Source organism: Ranitomeya variabilis, chromosome 6 (genome assembly GCF_051348905.1).
Source record: "Ranitomeya variabilis isolate aRanVar5 chromosome 6, aRanVar5.hap1, whole genome shotgun sequence".
In the NCBI taxonomy this organism is placed as follows: domain Eukaryota; kingdom Metazoa; phylum Chordata; class Amphibia; order Anura; family Dendrobatidae; genus Ranitomeya; species Ranitomeya variabilis.
In genome coordinates this window covers 91730538-91754820 of record NC_135237.1, presented here as the reverse complement: position 1 = coordinate 91754820, position 24283 = coordinate 91730538, and the positions used below count along the sequence as shown (strand labels likewise).

At 44.5% G+C, this 24283-nt stretch overlaps 1 protein-coding gene across 1 annotated transcript in view; it reads left to right on the top strand.

The window, feature by feature from the left end:
* Positions 1-24283, top strand: part of SPMIP4 (sperm microtubule inner protein 4) — a 56438-nt gene that overhangs the window by 12452 nt on the left and 19703 nt on the right. Inside the window, exons 3-8 of the mRNA XM_077268791.1 lie at positions 989-1060; positions 11024-11053; positions 11140-11315; positions 12978-13066; positions 16373-16547; positions 19435-19526. Coding sequence (XP_077124906.1) covers positions 989-1060; positions 11024-11053; positions 11140-11315; positions 12978-13066; positions 16373-16547; positions 19435-19526 — 634 coding nt within the window. The remainder of the gene's footprint in view (positions 1-988; positions 1061-11023; positions 11054-11139; positions 11316-12977; positions 13067-16372; positions 16548-19434; positions 19527-24283) is intronic.

Below are 24283 nucleotides of genomic sequence, written 5' to 3'. Positions count from 1 at the left end.
GGTCTGGAGGAGTTAGTCTGGTGCAGACAAGGAACAGTGAAGGAGCACAGGAGGACTAGAGAGCTGGAAGGGAGCCGTAAGTGGGCTCCTTCCAGGCTGAGGTGCAGAAACCAGGCACCGGGAGCCCGAGGCTGTGTGGAACTACAAGTCCCATGGCAGAACCGGAAGGCAGGAAACTGAAGGGGACTTGCCCATATTACACCTGAGGTACAGCAGCACCCAGAGCCTGGAGTCACCGTGTATAGAGACCTCAAAGGAGACGGCTCAAGTTGCCTACCATGCAGGTACTGTCCCAGGAAAGGGAGTAAGAGAGGACCTTGTCAGGAAACCACAGGCAGCAAGGGACTAGTATCCAGCGCATAGTGGAAGGTTCCAAACTGACCTGGCAAAGGGAATCACACTCGTCTTCAGGCTGCCTGGACTCCATCAACACCTATTGCCGGTATCCTGAACTTAGGCTGACTAACATCAGTAAACCAGGTAAAGACTGCAACCCTATGTCCTCCGTTTATTTACTGGCAACACACCATCCTTACCCACTACACCGGGAGCCCTAGGGCCACGGACGGGGTTGCTGCCACCGTGACCACCCCTTTAATTGCGACCGGACCTGATACCGAGTACCCCCAGGCCCTTGGTACTTTTGTCAGTGTGGACAGGTGCCAAGTCCTGGTGGAGAATGAAATTTCCATCTCCAAAAAGCTTGTCAGCAGAGGGAAGCATGAAGTGCTCTAAAATTTCCTAGTAGACGGCTGCGCTGACTTTGGTCATGATAAAACACAGTGGACCTACACCAGCAGATGACATGGCTCCCCAAACCATCACTGATTGTGGATCAAAACTAACATCAGCATATATTATGTACCAGTTATGGATTGCATTTGGGCAGCGTGCTAACTCTCATAGTCACCACTTCTTCTAATGAACACTGTGTTCTGATGCTGGAACCAAACATTACCTCTTTTAACACAATTTTTATGTTGTCCAGGGGGCTACCGATTGAGCAATACTATGACCTGACTAAGCTGAAAAAGAGTGCTGTCCGTGTGAGCGATGATCTGTAAGTAACTTGGGCTTAAAAGGAATGTCTGCTGAAAACCTATGCACATGACAGGAGATACAGGTGCTTTTCACAAAATTAGAATATCATCACTTTATAACACCAGCTTGAAAAATTATTTTAAAATCCTAAATGTTGACCTACTGAAATGTATATTCAGTAAATGCATTCAATATGAAAATTGCTGATGAAGCACTGATGGTAAAAGCTGACACACTGACCAAACTGATCCAAAACACTGATGACACTAGGATCATTTTTTTGCACAAGTGAACAAACGCGGACATCTAAATGAGGCCTTAGAGGGGAATTAAATATTGGACTGTGTCGGATCCACTCTGGGCCTCTGAAATATATAGGATTGGGCTGTAATAAAAGGCAAACAATGAAACCTCGTAAACTCAGCAGGGGACGAAGTGATCGCTGGCTCTTCAATCAGCTGACTGGACCCTCACATTTTGGTATAAATTACCTATTCTAAGTATAGGCCACAATTTTGCAGTCAATGAAAACCTCTGTACTTACTTCCTAAATGCAAAGTTAAGCAAATCAAAATAGATTTAATTAAAAATGTATCTTAATTTTGCTGCTGCATCGTGTCTGTAATTCTTTTATGTAGCTGAATATTTTTTTAAAGAAAATGAAAGGCAGCACAGGCAGATAGCGTTCTTGGGTGCCGTGCCTTCAAGGCAGTGACTAAAACCTCCATATGCAAACAAAAAATGAAGACCGCACACCAGTTCAGGGTGAAAAAACGTGGTTATTTAATTGCCCAAAATGGCGACGTTTCAGCTCAGGATTGAGAGCCTTTCTCCTAATTTTTTTTAAAACCTCAAGTAGCAAAAAAAGAATAGTGCCGCACTCACCACTGATGCAGAAATGTCTTTTGACTCATCGCATAAGATGTAACAATTCGGTAACAGCAGTTTTGCCATAATGGCTAAGCAATACAATTAATTAAGAGAAGTAATTACAGCAGTGGTGAGTGCCGCACTGTCCTTTTTTATTGCGTGGGAGTCCAGCTTTTGCTTGTCTTGTACTGAGAAATCCCAGACTATAAAAAGAGTGAGATTAGTTGGGAGCAAGGAGTCTATTATTTTGCTGAGTTAGAGAGCAGAGAGCCAAGGTTTCTGTTTTCTTTTGTGGTCGTTGGGTTTTACAAAAATTTTACAAGAGTTTCTCCTATTGATTTGGATACCTCCTCTCTGCTCCTCCACCCTTCTCTCAGTGTTAGCGATAGCAAGAGGAAACGGGATGGTGTTGCACTCAAATCTCATTGTGGAGAGGGGAGAAAGTATGTTAAGACTAACAGACAAAACAGGCTATAGACAAGAAGGAAAGCAGAAGTACAGCTATTGAAAACATGGTTCGAGCTGTGCTGATAAGTAAACACAGAAGACAGCATGATCCGGAATACACACATAGCTCACATCCATCCTATATTACTGGGAGAAACACTCCCACGAGAGAAGATCTGAAACTTGAATCAGGCTGCAAATCATATATCAGGGGAACTGAAAATGAATGAAGGAATCAAGGTTGCAGACTGAAACTTAGTGCAATTTTACTAAAGGTAAGCTCTAGAGATGAGCAAATAAATTTGAGAAGTTAATTCTACTTGAATTTTACAAAAAGAGTTGCAATTTGCTGCTGCGTGGAATAAAAAAAAAGCAGTTGTTGGCTGTCATTTTTTTTAAACTGTAAACGACACCCAAAATTTTAAAGAAAATCTTTACATTCACCTCTCTGACCCCTCTGCATCACCCATCCGGTCCTCGCTACATTTTCAGATTGACGCCGCTCGTGCTGAAATCACCAAGTTTCATGGTTAGGACATGGCTAATGTCCTGTTCTCTCAGGGTTAATGTTGTTGGCATCTCTTTCAATATGGGAGGGGTATTTATACTCACTCCAAACTAGGTTTCACTGTCAGCTATATGTTCTGTTTTAGTCTGTGTGCCTGACCCCTGGAGTGTGTCCCCGGTTTGCATAGTGTTTCCCTTGCTTTCCGTGTGTTACTCTGTTTATTCTTCTGGATTACTGACCTCTGGCTTTGCTTCTGACTATCCCCTGTCTCTCCCCTTTGGTACTTCGTGATCTCCTGGCTCCGATCTTTGCTTGTTTGACAACTCTTTTGTGTTTATCTCTTCTCTGCACCTTGGCATCTGGCTCCACCCCTGACCACCTCCCACTCTGTCATATGTCTCAGGTCCTGTTTGTACCTGGTTAGAAACCCGACGTTTTTGTTCAGCTCTATTGCTGCTGTGTGCAGTGTTTCTCACAGCAGTATTACCCAGAATTCATGACATTATAGCTGACCGTGCAGTTTTTTCCCTCATGGGGGGTGTTGGTAAGCCATGGATCTGGTACAGGCTCTCACTGGGCAGATTAATGAACTCTCCCAGCTTATGCAGAAGCTGTCCATGGAGCAGCAAGCCCTGGTCCACTCGCACCAACAGGTGCAGAGAGATGTGGCAGGTGCTTTACAGAGGTCTCCTCCGTTGGGGTTCTGGGAGGGGGGCCCCACTGATGTATCCCTAGCAGACCCCGAATCACCGGTAAAGTTGCCCGACAGTTTTTCCGCAGATAAAAAATTGTTTAGGGTCTTTAAGGAGGGATGCAAGTTGTTCTTTGAGTTGCATCCCCAGGCCTTTGGAAATGAAAGGCAGAGGGTGGGGGTAATTATGTCCTTGTTAAGGGGGGCTCCACAGGCATGGGCTTTCTCTCTCTCTTCCTCTGCTAATGAACACATGTCTGTGAACCTGTTCTTTGAGGCTCTGGGGCACATTTATGATGAGCCTGATAGAGTGTGTCTGGCAGAGGATATGGTGATGAGTGTGACACGGGAGGCACTCCGCTGAATGGTTCTGCTCAGAGTTTAGGCGTTGGGCAGCTGAAATTTCTTGGAAAGACGCAGCCCTGAGGGGATTGTTCCGCAAGGGTCTGTCTGACCGTCTGAAGGACGCTCTGGCACTTCATCCTCCTCCTGATACCCTGGAGGGCACCATGACACAGGCGGTCCGAATGGACCGGAGACTCTGTGCTAGAGGAGTTATGCAACAAGAGACTTCCTTGTTCTCCAAATTGTGTGACGCCGCACCTGTATCTGAGCCCATGGATATTGGGTCAGTCTCGGTTATGGAGAAAGAGAGAAGACACCGTAGAGACAACTAACTATGCTTTTACTGTGGAGCCTCTGGACATAGGAAAAGGAACTGCCCCTCCTGCCCTTCTTCGGTGAAACCGTCAGAGAAACGACTGAGTCTGGGCAACAATCGAGGAGGTTGTCCAGACTTCCAGGTACATTTTTTCTCGCTTGCAAAAATTGTGCTACAAGTCGAATTGGAACTTGCTGGCAGTCCTGTAGTGACCACCGCCTTGATTGATGCCCAAGTTGTGACTCGTAATAAGATAGGGACAGTCAGGCTGAAAGACACTGTTAAGATTGTTTCAGGACTGATGTCTTTTTTCTGAAAGTGGGTTCCACTCACTTGGAAAAATTAAGTTGTTTCGTTATGAATAATTTGCCTGCAGGACTGGTACTGGGAATGCCATGGCTGCAACGCCACAATCCTGTCATTGATTGGGTGGCAGGGAAAATCACTCAATGGGGATGTAAGGGTAATGGTCCGTGTTGTAACCTGGGAACTTTTGTTAACCCGGTAAAGTCTGTATATGTGTCGTCTGTCGGTCTGGAGGATATTCCGGAGTACCGGAAAGACTTCAAAGACGTGCTTTCCGAAAGCAAGGCTGAAGCGCTTCCACCACATCGACTCGGTGATTGTGCTATTGATTTAGTCCCAGGAGCCAAATTACCCAAAGCTCGTCTGTACAATTTGTCAGGGCCTGAGCGCCAAGCCATGAAAGAGTACATCACAGAGAGTCTCCGCAAGGGGCATATTCGGCCTTCTGTCTCACCAGTGGCAGTGGGGTTTTTCTTTGTGAAGAAAAAAGATGGTGGATTGCGACCATGCCTCGACTTTCGGGAACTGAATAAGATTACTGTGAAGAACACGTATCCTCTTCTTCTGATTCCTGATTTGTGTAATCAACTCACTGGGACCAAATGGTTTTCTAAGCTTGATTTATGAGGGGCTTATAACCTTATAAGGATCCGAGAGGGGAATGAATGGAAAACAGCGTTTCTGACAACCGAAGGCTTGTTTGAAAATGTGGTTATGCCCTTCGGTCTCACTAACACCCCTGCTGTTTTCCAGAATTTCATTAATGTTGTTTTTTTCGACCTGATTGGGTGATATGTGGTCATGTACCTGGATGACATCTTGATATACTCAGAGGACAGTCAGTCACACTTACACCATCTACGTTCGGTTCTTATAAGACTCAGGGAGAACCATTTATACGCTAAGCTGGAGAAGTGTTCATTCTTTATGCAAGAACTGTCTTTTCTGGGTTTAATTATATCAGAGGAGGGATTCCGCATGGATCCGGGGAAGGTTCAGGCCATTTCTGATTGGGTGCAACCTCGTGACCTGAAGGGGTTGCAACGAGTTCTGGGCTTCACTAATTATTATAGGAAGTTCATTAAAGGGTTTTTGCAGGTGGTGAAACCCTTGACGGACCTCACTCTCAAAGGGGCGGATGTAAAAAATTGGTCCGAGACCGCAAAAAATTCCTTCCAGACACTGTAAAAATGTTTTACTTCAACACCCGTGATGATACAACCCAATCTGTCAAGACCTTTCATCATGGAGGTCGACGCTTCGGAGATGGGGGTGGAAGCAGTGTTGTCTCAGGGTCCATCCACCCTTACTAACCTTAAACCCTGTGCCTTTTTCTCTAAAAAATTCTCTTTGGCCGAGAGAAATTATGATGTCGGCAACAGGGAATTGTTGGCGGTTAAATTGGCCTTCGAAGAATGGAGGCATTTTTTGGAGGGGGCTGTTTATCCCGTTATGGTCATCACTGATCATAAAAATTATATTGAGTCCGCTAAGAGATTGACAGGCTCGGTGGGCACTTTTTATTTTCTCGGTTTCATTTTACTATTACGTTTTGACCAGGGTCTAAATATGTGACGGCAGATGCCTTATCCCGAAGTTTTTATTCTGTGTCCCCTCCAGAACCTCCTTCCTCCATTCTTCAACTGGGAGTGGTTGTGGCAGAAGTCTCATCTGAGTTACAGAGAGAGATTTTAGAATCAATGCAAAAGAGTTTATAATGGCGGCGCAAAGTGTCACCGCTATAGTAGATTCCTGCAGCACTACCAACAAACCTCCACAATAAGTTTGTAAAAATTAACAAAATATATGCATATGTATATATATACACACGGTATATATAGGTATGCTCTGGAAAAAATAGCAGAACCAGAAGAACAAAAGTTAAAATATCCCCTTAAGGGGAAAGACTGACAGTAGAGGTCCCTTTGTCCAATAGACCGCGGTTATACTCGCGGTGCATACACTGCAAAAAAGGTTTATGGAGGCACTTAGAAGATTTTCTTACCTCCGTTGCTTTTCTGAACAGTCTCGGACGTTGGACCTTTTCAAAGGCTTTCCGGTGAGTAGAAATGTTGTAGGCTGGTGGCTGCCCCGGCCGGCGGCAAGCCACCATACAATATCTCCGGGTGGAGACGGGGTCCTGCAGAGCCGATGCCGCGTGTGCTAGCGGCGGTGAGTATAACCGGTGCGCAGGACCTGAGTGACGTGGTGTGTCACGTGACCGTAAGCCCCGGAGAGTGAGTACGAAGTGCAGCTAGGATCACACAACCAACGCGTTTCGGAGACACCTGTCTCCTTCCTCAGGGTTGATCCCTGCCTCGTACTCATTATCCTTTATAGCTGCGTGTCTGATAAACTCATCTATTGAAAGCCAAAGAGTTCCACGCCCATATTCAGACCTCTTGGTGCGATAGTATCCAGAAGAAAGATCCATTTTGTCTCTGCCCGTGACATTGTTTTTATAAAGTCGCCACCTCTCCAGTGGCGATGTACCACTGCTATGCCAGTCATTTTCATCCCTTGTACTGTCCCGCCATGATGTTCTAAGAAGTGTTGAGAGAGTGGGTGACCCGAAAATTTATTCTTAATATTACAAATATGCTCACTTATCCTGGTTTTTAAGGATCGTTTAGTTCTTCCCACATAGAATTTGCCGCATGGGCATTCTATAGGGTAAATTACCCTATACAATTACTGACAAAAAAATTCCTGGCAAAAGGATATAACGAAAAGTTGCTAGAGAAATCAAAAGAAAAGGCTGCTAGCAAACCTAGACAGGAACTTATTAATCCAATCCTAAAGCCCAAAGGAACGTTTGAATCCATTCCAATCATTACTAGGTATAATTCAAACTCATACTTTTTTCGTAAAATAGTCAGCAAGCACTGGCATATTTTAAAGAATGACAAAATTCTGGGAGATAATATAAGTAACCAGCCGTTTTTTGTATATAAAAAAGGTCAAAATTTGGGTAATATGATTGCCCCCACGGTCCAGAAGAAATCTTCCCTTGTACAGTCTTCTCTGATGCACACAAAACTGAAAGGTTTTTATCCATGCCATAGATGTAAAGTGTGCAAACAAATAACAACACAGAAATGTACGAGTATTATAAAAGGAGAAAGGACAATCCAGATTAGGGACTGTATTACATGCTCCACGACAGGGGTAATTTACACTATAGAATGCCCATGCGGCAAATTCTATGTGGGAAGAACTAAACGATCCTTAAAAACCAGGATAAGTGAGCATATTTGTAATATTAAGAATAAATTTTCGGGTCACCCACTCTCTCAACACTTCTTAGAACATCATGGCGGGACAGTACAAGGGATGAAAATGACTGGCATAGCAGTGGTACATCGCCACTGGAGAGGTGGCGACTTTATAAAAACAATGTCACGGGCAGAGACAAAATGGATCTTTCTTCTGGATACTATCGCACCAAGAGGTCTGAATATGGGCGTGGAACTCTTTGGCTTTCAATAGATGAGTTTATCAGACACGCAGCTATAAAGGATAATGAGTACGAGGCAGGGATCAACCCTGAGGAAGGAGACAGGTGTCTCCGAAACGCGTTGGTTGTGTGATCCTAGCTGCACTTCGTACTCACTCTCCGGGGCTTATGGTCACGTGACACACCACGTCACTCAGGTCCTGCGCACCGGTTATACTCACCGCCGCTAGCACACGCGGCATCGGCTCTGCAGGACCCCGTCTCCACCCGGAGATATTGTATGGTGGCTTGCCGCCGGCCGGGGCAGCCACCAGCCTACAACATTTCTACTCACCGGAAAGCCTTTGAAAAGGTCCAACGTCCGAGACTGTTCAGAAAAGCAACGGAGGTAAGAAAATCTTCTAAGTGCCTCCATAAACCTTTTTTGCAGTGTATGCACCGCGAGTATAACCGCGGTCTATTGGACAAAGGGACCTCTACTGTCAGTCTTTCCCCTTACAGATTTTAGAATCACAAGCCCCCAGGAATAAACCCCCAGGTAAATTGTTTGTACCCTAACATTTCCGTCTCGCACTCCTGCAGTAGCTAGGAATTTTTGGTGGCCCTCTATGGGTACTGATATCAAAAGGTTTGTAAATACTTGTGGGGTGTGTGCTCGCCCTAAGAGCTCTCTGGTCCGGTCGGCCAGGGAATTGGTACCTTTGCCAATTGTGGATAAACCATGGACACACCTGTCCATGGACTTTATCACTAATCTTCCGTCTTCCAAGGGCAACTCAGTAGTATGAGTAGTGGTTGATAGGTTTTTGTAAGCAAGCCCATTTTGTGCTGTTATCTGCGTTGCCTTTTGCTGCAACCTTAGCTCGCTTGTTTATTCAGCATATAGTTCGGTTTCATGGGGTACCTGTGAATGTGGTTTCTGACAGGGGTGTGCAATTTGTGGCCAGGCTTTGGAGGGCTTTTTGTAAGAAGTTGGGGGTTACGTTGTCATTTTCCTCTGCTTATCACCCGGAATCTAACGGACAGACTGAACGCACCAACCAATCGTTGGAACACATTTTGAGATGCCTGGCCTCTTCCAGACAGGAGGCCTGGTGTGAGGTATTACAAATGGCAGAATTTGCATTCAATTGTCATATTAATCAGTCTACTGGCAAATCTCCCTTTCAGGTCAATTATGGGTTTGTTCCTCAGTTTGGAGAATTTTCCCACATGGATTCTGGTTGCCCTGGTGCTGAGGGTTTGGTGCAACAGTTAAGAACTCCTTGAGGGAGGTTCAGGGGAACATCTCCAAAGCTCAGAAGAGGTACAAACATTTTGCGGATAGGAGGAGGGGGTCAGCTCCTGCATTAACTGTGGGGGAGAAGATGTGGTTGTCTACCCTTAACAGCAAACTTAAGATACCCTCTATGTAGTTGGGCCCCAGGTTTATAGGTCCATACAAGATTATAGAGGTGATCAACCCAGTGGCCTATAGATTACAGTTGCCCACCTCCTTCAATAATCTAATGTCTTCCACAGGTCCCTATTAAAACCTGTGGGGATAGTTAGAGAAGATTCCTCATCCAATGTTCCGCCAGTGTTGGTAGAGGGTCAACTGGAGAATGAGGTAGGGTACATCATTAATTCATGGTGGGTGCGCTGAAGGCTTCAGTACCTAGTACATTGGAAGGGATATTCCATTGAGGATCGGTCATGGGTTCCAGCCGCCAGTTCTGTGCATGCTGATCGCCTGGTGCGGGCTTTTCATGTCAGGTACCCTGAGAGGCCTGGGGGTCCAGTGGCCCCCCGTTAAGAGGGGGGTACTGTCATGGTTAGGACATGGTTAATGTCCTGTTCTCTCAGTGTTAATGTTGTTGGCTTCTCTTTTAATATGGGAGGGGTATTTATACTCACTCCAAACTAGGTTTCACTGTCAGCTATACATTCTGTTTTAGTCTGTGTGCCTGACCCCTGGAGTGTGTCCCCGGTTTGCATAGTGTTTCCCTTGCTCTCCGTGCATTACTCTGTTTGTTTGTTCTTCTGGATTACTGACCTCTGGCTTCACTTCTGACTATCCCCTGTCTCTCTCCTTTGGTGGTTCATGATCTCCTGGCTCCAATCTTTGCTTGTTTGACAACTATTTTGTGTTTATCTCTTCTCTGCACCCCGGCGTTTGGCTCCGCCCCTGACCACCTCCCACTCTGTCATATGTCTCAGGTCCTGTTTGTACCTGGTTAGAAACCCGGCATTGCTGCTGTGTGCAGTGTTTCTCACAGCAGTATTACCCAGGAGTCACGACACCAAGCCTCTCACCCTATGCTGGACTTCCAGCTTTGATGAGGGCCCGGGAGGGATCTGTGCAAACATTCAAAAGATAACAGCATGCGCCATGACCTTGTGCACATACCATATGTTAAGAACCTTTTCGGTCCTCATCAGATCTGAAAGTCCTGGCCTAGTGTAAGAGGCCCCTCGGACTTCAGCAACAGTGGAGGTCATCTGAAGATGCAACGAGAACCGCAGAGATGATGGTGAGCAGTGGAGAGGCCATTGACGTGAGTGATCAGGTGAGTATAAGTATTTTATTTTTATCATATATGATGTTTATAATGTTTTGGGATCTGGAGAAACCCATAAGAATAATAAGGGACATTAAATTCAAGGAGAAGTCATTCTCCATGAATTTAATGTCCCTTATTATTCGAATTTCCCAGGAAAATCTGTGCAAACAGGTAAATTCGAATTTTGCCAGATCCGTCTAGTTATCACAAAACGTATGTCATAGATGTCCATAGCCTTTAAGTCTACAATGTGACGTGTACACAAACAGCTGAAGTGGATATCAATAAATCACCTGATAACTACATCCATTACAGTCAATTATAAAATTATATAGAAAACAACAATTTATATTGCACCATTATAATTAGAGGCAATCGTCTCCATGAATTATTATGGTAGTGGTATGTTGTGTAATATGTTATAATAATATAGTAACATATAAAAGGAATCTAGGTACAAAGGAAGAACATCTAATAGGAAACTCTTCTATATCTGTAGGTGTCCAAAACCACCAGCTGCTTCTATAAGGTAAGCAAAAAAATATAATACACTATAAACAGGATTAAATGCTGGAAAATCCCAGAAAAACTAAAGTATGTGATCTTACAACATAGTGAGAAACAAATCTGTGAGGGTTTTCCAGCAGAACATCCATATCATTCCCACATTTCCAAGTATGCGGTGTTCCCCAACTACACATCTTCGGAAGAAGCTTCACGTTGTTCTACTCCACTGCGGCCACAAACACCAGCAAGCGGTTATCCCACCATCATCTTACGCAAAACTAAAGGCAAGTATGATCAATTCTAGAAATACTGGACCTCATGTATGAGAACTCATGCAGACAAGAACTGGAGCAGTTGGCCATAGCTACGACCTGAGCATTGGAGTAGTTTTAGACTTACTTTACCAAAAATAAAAGCTGAATCCTGAATTTCTGCTATGGTATACTGATAAACTGGGGTTTCATTTCTGGACATTCCACTTTTCCATAGAATGGGAGATTCCTGATCCTCTATTTGGCCCTTAAGAGAAAGGAGTCAAAATGGTCACACATGAGTGTCCCTATTTCCATTACAGTCAAAAGAGTTAGGGAAACATACAAATTTTTCAAATCCTCTATAAACCACAATAGAAAAAAGTGAAATTCATGCACAAATACTCAATTTTCTTTATGGAGTACTAAGCAGAGAGCCTCTGAGACTCACAAATACGAGGATGCAAGGAATGGTTAGGGGGCATATGTGGCCTATGGGCCATAGGTTGGACAAGACAGCTACAGATGGATAAAATGGAAAAGCACAGAAAATCTGGACTTCATTACAAAAAAATATACTGACCAGCAGGCTCAGACTGGCCCACTGGGGAGCAGTTGAATCCCTAAGTGGGCCCATTCCGTCTTCTTAGGATTAGTCTCATGACTCATGAGACAAATACCTTCTATCAAGCAACAGTTATGGTGTTGCTGAGAACATACCGGCACTTCTGAGGCCAATGCTTGTAGGAATGATAGAAAACTTGTTTGTGTATCTGTAATATACTGAATGGTGCCTTTGATAAAATCCTATTCATGATAATTAAAAGATAGAAAAATCGTCCTATAAAAATATTTGCATATGTCATAGGATTTAGAGTCCAAATCACAAGAAAAAATGTAACAATCTACAGTACATGCAAAATTGGTGAAGAACAGCGGATGTAAAAATGGACATATAGATGGCACACGGATGTAAGAATGGACATATAGATGGCACACGGATGTAAGAATGGACATATAGATGGCACACGGATGTAAGAATGGACATATAGATGACACACGGATGTAAGAATGGACATATAGATGGCACACGGATGTAAAAACGGACATATAGATGGCACACGGATGTAAAAACGGACATATAGATGGCACACGGATGTAAGAATGGACATATAGATGGCACACGAATGTAAAAACGGACATATGGATGGCATACAGATGTAAAAATGGACATATAGATGGCACAGGGATGTAAAAATGGACATATAGATGGAACACGGATGTAAAAACGGACATATAGATGGCATACGGATGTAAAAATGGATATATAGATGGATAAAAAATTGACAATTTTTTCTGGGTGTAAAACATATGATTTTGCACACACTTGTGTGAACCTGGCCTATGTATTCAGTGTCTAAATGGAGTTTCAGACAATGCTCCGATTTCCCACACGGTGGATGTTCTGCTTTCTGTGACTTCAAGCCTAGGATCCAGTTTCAGGATGCCATAAGATGTAGGCCACTGCCTGTAGTTGGAGAAAGGAGAGCAGCAGACTTGGAAATTCCTCTGCTGACAGGTCTGTTCTTGCTTCCCATTGTCAGCTGCGTACATGTGATGATTATAGAGCGGAGTATTTTCCATTATATGATATCCACAGTGCGGATAATGTCTCCTGTTTATATTATTTTACAGGTAATCCATACAGGCATGAGATAGTCACCAATACTTCTGATGCTGAAAAGTTTCCCCTGACATGGCCCGGACAGGACGGATACTATCATGTAGGTAGTAATGCCCATCATATTTATATACTACCTATTCCTTATATACCTATTATTATATCTATTTGATCACAAAAGTCAATCAGAAATGCAAAAAGATCATAGATGGATGCAACAAGATGCCATAAGGAAAAAAACCCTAGAAATTAAAAGACTGAATAGTCATAGCAAATAGAATAAGTATGTTCCCCCACCCAGCGCAAACCCTACGAGCGCTTTGTGAATGATTCGTCTATGATCTTTTGCATTCCATATTGACTTTTCTAATTATCAAATAGGTGTATAAATATTCTCTGTCCGGGTGCCTACCCAATTATATGGGACTTTTTAGTAAAATTTTTTGTATGTGTGTTAAGACAAAGAGATCATGAGCATGATTATTGGAAGATACTGCTCAGTAAATGATCTAATTAAGGCTTTTGCTACCCCATCTGATAGCAGCATGGTGTAGAGGCTGAGACCCTGATTCCAGCAATGTGTCACTCACTGGGCTGTTTGCTGCAATGTTGATAAAACCACTGTATTATCTCCTGCGGATCTACTAGTTCCCTGAGCTCTGAGCTTTCTATAACCCGCCTACACCACTCACAAGTAATTAAAGGAAAGGCAGAAGCACTGGCAACTTGAAAGATGGGAGAAACACCTCCAAGGACTGAATGCCACAGACACCAACAGTCAACCAATATGGAGAGTGAGGCATTGTTAGCCCATGTATAAATATACTAATTACTACTACTTTATTGTTATGCTAGAGAAAAGATCATTGGAGCAAATTGTTGCATGGGTTAATAAAAGGTTAATTTCACTGGATTGCTGCATCCCTCTCCGTATTGTCTGCACATACCACTGATTGCCAGCTTTGTGTACACTGTGCATAGGCAGAAAGTTGTGGAGGCAGGGTAATACAGAGCTCATGAATATGGAAGACCACATAGCAGCATAGGAAGCAGCCCAGTAAGTGACACTTCAGTGGAATCAGGGTCTCTGTCTCTACATTATGCTGCTCTCGGATTAGGTGGCAAAATACTGTTGATGGATTCCCTTTTAATTATTTATCAAAAAGCATCATTGAGTTTAGTAAGTGTATAATGTACCCACTGGGGTTGTATGCTCGTCAGTCCCCTGTGATTGGCGAGGGATGACCAAGTGTGCGATTAGGAGATTCTCATATTTTCTAAATGGTGATCAAAACAAGTGAGGAAGATGTGAACTACATGTGTGTGCACTATGTGTCGTCTCGTCGTGTCTTCTGTTTTAATAATAAAAGTTACGTATTATGGGTTATTCATTGAATTTTTGATCTCTGGGATTTATAGACAGTACGGTCAAACATCAGTGATTTTGTTTTTAGCCTTGGGGTTTTAGCTTCAAAAACTACATTACAAAAACTGATCAAAACCAGCACATGTACAGGCAGCTTTGAGACATATGTGGCATGCCGCATTTTAACAGTTTTTACATATTTTTTACATATTTTACTCCCCATGTCTCTATCAATAAATCTTAGCTTCTTCACTGAAATGACGACGTCTGTCATCTTCTCGCCTGTAATGGACAGATATTGTCCGTCCTAGTTGTAATACATAAGGCCTAATGTTCTCATGTAACTACAAGCCATTTGACCTTAGTATATAGGACAGAACTTGTTGAGCAGTATCATGTAGGATTGTCTTTAGCTACAAAGTACACGCAGCTGAATAAGTCCCTAAGAGCCATATAATTAGAAAAGCAGAATGCTTACCCTTCCTTCCGGATTCCTGTTACTATGGAGATCACACGTTAGCCGTAGATTTTATAGTCCCGGTGTCATGTTTCTTCAAAGTCTAGTAATGGAGATCTTACAGTAACATTCATTAGTTTCCTCCATTAATAATGGAAGACACAAAAAAACACAACATGGTAATCTCCTTCTAATCACAACAATCTCAATATTGTATGATCGGAGCTACTCATCAATATAAGAAGGTACAAGAAATCTAAATAGTCAGGGATAGGATAGAAGGATATGACTAGAAAGCATATAACCTCTGTGTACTGCCACGCAGGTGCCATGCCTGAGTGTATAAGCCCTAGGCCATGTTCACACGTTCAGCATTCGGTCAGTATTTTACCTCAGTATCTGTAAGCCAAAACCAGGAGAGGATGATAAATACAGAAGTGGTGACATGTTTCTATTATACTTTCCCTCTGATTGTTCCACTCCTGGATTTAGCTTACAAATACTGATGTAAAATACTGACCAAATACTGCTAGTGTGAACGTGGCCTCAAAATGCAAACATTGTTTTAACTTTTATTTCATAACTCAAAAGTACACATGAAAATAAGCAACTTTGTAATATATCTTACAAGAGAAATTTACTTCTTTCCCTGCCAAAATTGATCAGTAATTATCAAAATTCTCAATTCTGAGGTAAAATCTGTTTTCAGTGAAGACCGACTTTCCCATTACTGAGGTAGGAGATGGCGGCTGCTATGGATACTATTCTATATAGATGGGAGGATGGAGGGTCTCATCTGGTGTTGAATTCAGAACACGGACTTCTCCTGGAAGTCTGTTTTAGGCTATGTGCACACGTCAGGATTTCTTGCAGAAATTTTCTGAACAAAACCAGACATTTTCTGCAAGAAATCTGCATGCGGATTTTTTGCTTTTTCTTTGAGTATTTCTCGCATTTTTTTTGCTGATTTTTTAAGTTTTTTTCCAGAGGTTCTGGAATGCAATAATATAGTTGGAAATCCACACAAGAGCCCCCTTACCTCTTGGGCCCCTGTGCGGCCACACAGTTTGCACCAATGATATGTCCATCCCTGGCCATTATCTCCCTAGATAATATGATGGAGTTTGTTAATTAAATGCATTTAGGAAATGATTTATAATGACATTACCTTTAGATATTTTCCCTATTTTTGGAGAACCGATTTCAAGGAGGTTTCCACTACTGGGGACAATAGCTGTTTTTATTTTTTTATTTAATTTTTTTAATGAACGTATGTATTTTAGGCTGAAAACAATTTTTGCTCTTTTTTTTCATTAAAAATTCTGGACTGTTTGGCTTTTACAAGCTTTTTGTTTCCCTGCACATTCATTGAACTCAATAATGAATTCTCAGTTAATAAGCAGAAATAGTGCCATTCAGAGGCTATAAAAGGCAAAAAACACAGCATTTATAGTGAACCCAATTGCAAAAATAAGCCCCTAATTCGCATTTACTGTAAATAAAACAAAGTAGGAATATGGCCCCAAAGATGGACAACACTACAATGTGTATAAGCCCAAGTAATTCCTTTCCAACTCTGTTTTTAGCTTCCTAAATATCATATTGAAAACGTCCAGATCTTCTATCCAATTCCCCCCAAGACTGTGGCTCCCAATGCGCTACATAAGAAATATGAAGAATTGCTCTCTGAGAGGACACTGAACTTACAAAGAAATCTGATAAAATCCCACTGGTTAACATCTTATAATCGCAGCTTTACAGGTGAGTAAGGGGTTCTTACAAAGAAGACTTGGTTTCAATAGTGGTCAAATAAAGAGGTTATAAGCTCGGGGCAATTCTTATTTTATTGAGTCCTGCTCCTGGGACCTAAATAGATCAACTATAATCTGCAGCGCTACCAGTACCAAGGTTTCAATTTTACGATGCAAATCGTATAGAACTTGGACATTTTTACTAGCTGATACAACACAGAAAGTGATGAAATAGGACATAGAAATGTCTTACCTATTAAATATGAATAAAAAGTGTCCTTGGATACTCTATAGGCCATCTCTTACCATGCTTCCCTATTTTCCACAGCTTCTTTCACTTGATTAAAGGGGTTGTCCAGCCTAAGGGCTCATACTCACTTGCGCGAGACTCGGATGAGTCTCGCACGGCAATACCCGACACTGCACCTGGCACAGAGGAGCGGAGCATGCGACTGCATGTATTCCTATGCGGCCGCACGCTCCGATCTGAGTGCCGGCAGCAGCGCCCGGTATTGCCATGCGAGACTCATCCGAGTCTCGCGCAAGTGAGTATGAGCCCTTAGAGTACAAGTCTGCAGTCATTATATGTGACCGCAGACTTGTGAATCTTCACACCGTGCGCACATAGCGTGACAGTAGACTTGTAGCTTAAGATCAGACAATGCCTTTAAGAGTCATTCCTATGTAAATTAGGTCAATTTCTGTCTGGTGATACTACCCTCCTAAGTCGGCCACCAGGGCCGTGGGGTACTCGGTACTGGGTCCGGTACTTAAAGGGGATGTCACTGTGGCTGCGACCCGGTCCGTGGCCCTGGGCGCCCAAATAGAAGGAAAGGTCTTTAAAGGGGATTTGGAATAAAATTTGTTTTTGTGACGCCACCTGTATTATTCAGTCAGTGGGGACCGACGCTGCTTAAAGGGGTCCTCTGGGGTGATGTTATGGCAGCTAGATGGTATAACTTTCCACAGGTGAAGTAGATCCCCAGGGCTCCTGGTGTATAGATGGAAGATGGTGAATGGTGCAGTAAAGAACGGAGGACACAGATTTGCAGTCTCTTTACCTGGTTTACTGAAGACTTCAGGCAACCGCAGTCCAGGGCACCAGATCACAGGTACAGGCAGGGTCCGGCCGGCTTGGAAGCGAATTCAGAATTCCCTTTACCAGGTGGAATTAGAAGCCGTCCTGTTAGCGCAGTGATGTTGTAGTCCCTTACTGCCTATGGCTTCTGGCAAGATCCTCACAGTTCTCTCTGTCCTCCATGAAGGTTAGGACACTAACCCGTATGACAGGTGGCTCAAGCCTTTTTACAGGGTCTGTATCACGACCCGAGCTCTATGTGACACTGTGCCTCCTGGGTATTAGGGCAGACAGGTTACATGTAGTCCAGCTGTCCTGCCGGTTTCTGCTGTGCCTCTTAGAGTCTGACACAACCTCGGTCTTCCGGCTACCGGAATCTGCGCTCGGCCAGGGAGTTAGCCAAACGCTGCTATTCTCCCCTGGTGTCTCTCTCCTGTGCTCCACTCTCCTGCATGCTCACTAACACTGTTCTTCCTTCGGTATCTTTCAAACCTGGAGCTGCAGTAACTCTGGCTGCACGGCCCCAAACACGTCTCTCTGCCTCAGACTGTTCCAGTCTGCTGTCTGGCACTATTTACTTTCCTCCAGACCAGAATGTATTTCTAGTGGAGTTCCCCTTAATCCGGGTTCAGAGCTCCCCCTTCTAGCCTGGAGTGTGAATATGTTGTGTGCATTGTGTTTACCTGGTGAAAGAGATCTTCCTTCGCTTCCAAGCGTGACATCACTCTCACCGTGAGGAAAGCAATGCCACTGTGACGACCAGGACCCTGGGGCGTCACACTCCCATTCTATAGCTGACAAAAATCGAGCCAGGAGGGTAGTAACATATGAAATACTGTAATGGGAGTGGTGGAACCGCTGTGCCATGGTCCGCGGAGAGCCTGGAGGGGCGAACTAGATGAGCACCTGACTCTTCATTAGAGCCCCTGATGGTGGGGTTAAGCTTGGCTCCAGATGGACACGAGGTGCTACACCAGGACAGACTACGGATGTGCGGCAGCTGATCCCAAATGGACAGGTAGCTGGAACAACCCAGAAGGAGCGTACACCTGGTACAGGCATACACGGCAGGAACACAGGAACCATAGGTGCTAGCAGCAACAGCTAGTATACAGGCAGGCACTGGCAGGTGCAGTGCGCAGACCCTGGGCAGCAGCGGAAGGAGGAGCGGGCAGGGCCGCAGTAGTGAGCAAGTCAGCATCCCTGCCGGTGGAGGAAGCATGCAGGGACGCTAGCCCTACAAATACCAACATGTGATCGTGTGACTACCCCCATAAAACCTTTGTCATGAAACTCTATAGATCAGAATCAATATAAAAAGTTATAAAACTTATTTACTAATATACTTTTATTATGGCTGCCCCAATTTTGTCATCCCATCTGTTTGACAGCTCCACTTCAGCCCTGTGCTCAAACAGTATAGCATTTCCAATGTCAATACATGTCCTGACGCTGGCTGATCTGCGCGTTTCAATAGCCAAGGCAGGCCACCTGGAATCAACTGTGACAGAGAACGGAGATGACTTACTTATTGAAAGGAAGAAAGCAGCCAGCTCCCCTCACACTGATAGATCTGTGGCAATTGCAACCAGCAGAATGGGGCAACTGTCTATTAAAAAAATACAGCGTCAGGAAGTAAAAAATGCATACCGTAGATATGAATGGCTTTTCTTTATATGCTTCGTGGTTTGTTGCCTGCTACCTGTAATAATACTTTTATGTAATTCACACAGGACAGTTGTATGATGCCACAAAAGAAAAAAAAATACCGCAATTGCATGATTTGTCATTGTGTCTACTTGTGTCGATTCATTAATAGGTAATGGTGAAATGAATCCACTGCAACTGGATGATTTTTATGACAGGGTTATTGGCAACATAACCGGCACAACAGATGAACATACAGAAATGGTAAGCTAATAACAAAGCAGCATGCGTCACGTATTTTCAGATCGTGGCCTGCATTTTTTATTTTGTGTAATCCTTTATAGGAACTGAAAAAGTAAAATAACAGAAATTCCAGTTGTGTTACATGGTGTCCATTTGATTTGCATCAAGGTGTCTGAATTAAAAAAAAATATATAGTGCAGTTTGCTGCACTATTCTTTGGCTTTTTTTCTTGGCAGTTTGCTACAAGGTGTCTATGGCCGAAGTCACACTTGCGTGTGCAATGCAAGAATCTCGCACGTCAATACCCGGCACTCGGGACCGGAGCATGCGGCTGCATAGAAATACATGGAGCTGAACAATCTGGTCCCAGGTGCCGGCAGCAGTGCTGGGTATTGATGTAAGAGACTCGTGCAAGTTTCTCGAATTGCACTCGCAAGTGTGACCCCGGCCTAACAGAACAACTAGTGAAAAATAAAAGATTAAAAAAGATCTTTTTAGGGAATCACTTGTTAGTGGGTTATACACAGATGTGGGAAAGTGGATCCTTATCGGGGTGTAGATCTTAATTGGGGTGGATCTAAAATCCAAGATAGTGGGAGACACTCCTGGAGCGCCCCCACTGCCGCAGGGCCGAGGGGTACCCGGTACCGGGCCTCAGAGTCTCTGTTCTGGGGGTTGTCACGGTGGCTAGGCCCCGTCCGTGGCCCTGCCTGTCAGGGGGGACGTCCGGTGAAAGAGTGGTGAATGATGGTGTAGTTGTGAAGTGCCGGTCGCAGTAAATAACGAGGACACCAGGTTGCAGTCTCTTTACCTCTTTACTGAAGATCTCTGGGTCCTCAATCCGGAATACGGTTAACCAGGCTGCGCAAGTCCGGCCGGTCCAATGGCACCTCCAGAGTTCTCTTTGCAGGTGGAAATCTGTGCCTTCCTGCTAGCGCTATGTGTTGCGGTCCTTCCCTGCTGTGCTTACGGAAAGTCCCCACAACTGTTGTGTCTGTTTCTTAAGTTCCCTCACAACTCGATTAGATGATGTTCTGCTAATCTTCCGTCCCTCCCTGATGTTACGGTTAGGACGGCACCCATATGACGGGTAGGCTCAGAGCTCTTCCGGGACCCTAGAGTCGCCCCTCTCCACAGGTTGCCCCCTATGTCTTTGTAGGTGATTTAGGTGAGACAGCCCGCCTATGACTGACTGTCCTGCCGTTGGTTTGAAGTATTGCTTGAAGCTAGATTTATAAATACTTCCTCGGCGTTCCGGCCGCCGGTTGTGCGCCTCAGTAGGATGTTGCCTCGGTCTTACAGCACGACTCCCACTGGTATTCTCCTTGTTGCTTTTATCTCGTTTCTCACTCAGCACAATCTATCTCGCTTCTAATCCTTCCTTGGGCACCGCCGCTATGCTGAGCAGGCACGGTCCCGTGACGTTCTCTCAAATTGCCAGGCCTCTGTCAGGATCCCACCCCTGACAGGGGCCCTACCGAATCTTCCCCCACAACACCCTCTGCCACAAGGTGTTGCCTGGTTCCAACCCAGTCAGCTTTCTCATCTAACTTCCTGCCTGACCCCCAGTTTTACCAGACTGTGAGGAGTGGCCTAATGAATAGAACCCTTAGCTCCCCCTGGAGGCCCGACTGTATTGAATGTATGAAAATGTATGAAATGTATTGGTGTCTGTGATACCTGGTCAGATGAACTCCTTCAGTGCCATCAGACGTACCATGGCTCCCCTTAGTGGTGGAGCCACAGTACTGCAACGACCAGGACTCTGGGGCGCTGCACTCCCACTATTGCTTCTCAGAAATCCATGAGAGGAGAAAAAATTAACCATATTTAGTTTGTAAGTAAATGTGTAAGGAACAATTTAGGAGCTGTGGTTATTCGTTCATCAGATACACTATGTGTCACATCCACAATGTATTATGTCGTATGTAGTGTTAAAGCATCACTCCAGCACTAGTGTTGAGCATTCCGATACCGCAAGTATCGGGTATCGGCCGATACTTGCGGTATCGGAATTCCGATACCGGGATTCCGATACTTGCCGCGTATCGGATACCGGAATCGGAAGTTCTAAGATTCAAAAAGCAGAAATTCAGCCAATGAGATTGATTCCAAGTGTGGGCACATCCTGTTTAGCATGGAGGGCATGAAACTACTGGCAAGGCTGTGATTGGCTGGTGTAATGATGTCATGATGCAGTTTAAAAGTCGCTGGCGCCATTTTGCGATCACTCTGCTGTGAATTCAGTTAGTGACAGGACGCTGTTTGCTGACTGAGGGACAGTTTAGAGATAGCGATTTGCTTCTTTGTGCTTTCCAAAGGCTAATTTAGCAACCGCTGTGTTCACCTACTATTCACCTTGCTTTTGCCTTGTAGCGCTGTTTTCACAGCGATCTGCAGGGTCTGTGTGTGTGTGTGTGTGAGTGCAGCCCAGTCTCCAGTCTGAGTGCAGCCACATAGGCCATCCATAGTTGGTTGTATTCAGTTCAGGGAGGGTGGTTCATTGCCTCATACTGTTCCTTTTTTTTTTTTTTTCCCAAGTAGTGTAGTCTGCTGCTAATTTATTCAAAAAAATCCTATTAGTGTCTTTCCACCCGTCTCCAGCTAATTTGTGGAAAAACACTACATAGGATAAAGTAGAGGAGGGTTTTTGGGCCTTGCAGCGCCGTTTACGGCTGTCTGCACGGTCTCCGTGTGACTGCAGCTCGCCCTGTAATCTGTGAGCAGCTGTAGCCTGGTTGTCTCCAGCTCAGGGTTTTTCACTGCGTCATACCGCCAAATCAATTTTCTTTTTTTTCAAAGTAGTGTAGTCTGCTGCTAATTAATTTTAAAAAATCCTATTAGTGTCTTTCCACCCGTCTCCAGCTAATTTGTGGAAAAACACTACATAGGATAAAGTAGAGGAGGGTTTTTGGGCCTTGCAGCGCCGTTTACGGCTGTCTGCACGGTCTCCGTGTGACTGCAGCTCGCCCTGTAATCTGTGAGCAGCTGTAGCCTGGTTGTCTCCAGCTCAGGGTTTTTCACTGCGTCATACCGCCAAATCAATTTTCTTTTTTTTCAAAGTAGTGTAGTCTGCTGCTAATTAATTTTAAAAAATCCTATTAGTGTCTTTCCACCCGTCTCCAGCTAATTTGTGGAAAAACACTACATAGGATAAAGTAGAGGAGGGTTTTTGGGCCTTGCAGCGCCGTTTACGGCTGTCTGCACGGTCTCCGTGTGACTGCAGCTCGCCCTGTAATCTGTGAGCAGCTGTAGCCTGGTTGTCTCCAGCTCAGGGTTTTTCACTGCGTCATACCGCCAAATCAATTTTCTTTTTTTTCAAAGTAGTGTAGTCTGCTGCTAATTAATTTAAAAAAATCCTATTAGTGTCTTTCCACCCGTCTCCAGCTAATTTGTGGAAAAACACTACATAGGATAAAGTAGAGGAGGGTTTTTGGGCCTTGCAGCGCCGTTTACGGCTGTCTGCACGGTCTCCGTGTGACTGCAGCTCGCCCTGTAATCTGTGAGCAGCTGTAGCCTGGTTGTCTCCAGCTCAGGGTTTTTCACTGCGTCATACCGCCAAATCAATTTTCTTTTTTTTCAAAGTAGTGTAGTCTGCTGCTAATTAATTTAAAAAAATCCTATTAGTGTCTTTCCACCCGTCTCCAGCTAATTTGTGGAAAAACACTACATAGGATAAAGTAGAGGAGGGTTTTTGGGCCTTGCAGCGCCGTTTACGGCTGTCTGCACGGTCTCCGTGTGACTGCAGCTCGCCCTGTAATCTGTGAGCAGCTATAGCCTGGTTGTCTCCAGCTCAGGGTTTTTCACTGCGTCATACCGCCAAATCAATTTTCTTTTTTTTCAAAATAGTGTAGTCTGCTGCTAATTTATTCAAAAAAATCCTATTAGTGTCTTTCCACCCGTCTCCAGCTAATTTGTGGAAAAACACTACATAGGATAAAGTAGAGGAGGGTTTTTGGGCCTTGTAGCGCCGTTTACGTCTGTCTGCACGGTCTCCGTGTGACTGCAGCTCTATCTGTTGTCAGTTCAGCCCCCAAAAAATAAATAAATAATAAAGTTCACCAAACACACCAGTTACACCACTTTACATTTCTGTAGGCCACATTAGCTCATATTTGTGTCTAGTCCACACTTTAGATAATTAGTGCTTCTTATACCTGTTAGGAGGAGTTGCTCAGGAATAAGCACACAAATCCGTTAGTACTTTTCTGCTTATCTTTATCAGTCAACCAAGATGAAGAAGGCAGTGAGTAAGGCACGGGGGCGTGGGAGCCGTCGCGGAGCAGGGAGGGGACGTGGGGATTCTGTGCCTGCTGCGGGCACCGGTGACTCATCAGCACCCACTTTCACCAGGCAACAGTCGTTCATGCGAAGCTTTGTGTCCGAGCGCCGTACACCGCTGCTGCGTGAAGAACAAATTGAAGCTGTTGTCGGATGGATGGCAGCTAATGCATCAACTTCCATTAGTGCCACATCCTCTCAGACACAGAGCACTGGAGAGCAGCCATCTGTCTCTTCACCACCTGCCAAATTGCCCAGGCAGACAGAGAGCCCAGGACAGGAGCCGTCTCTACTTCTGTTCTCTGAATCTCTTGGCTTGGAAACAGGGGGCCAGCCAAGCAGCATTGGAGAAATGGAAGAAGAGGCAGGGTGCAGTGATGCCCAACAGCTTTTTCTGTCTTCCTCTGAAGAGGCGGGTGGGCCAGTGGCTCCGGTCACCACATCGCAGGCCGCATCAGCTGATGATGACACTCAGGTGCCACTTACTGGTGCGTGCT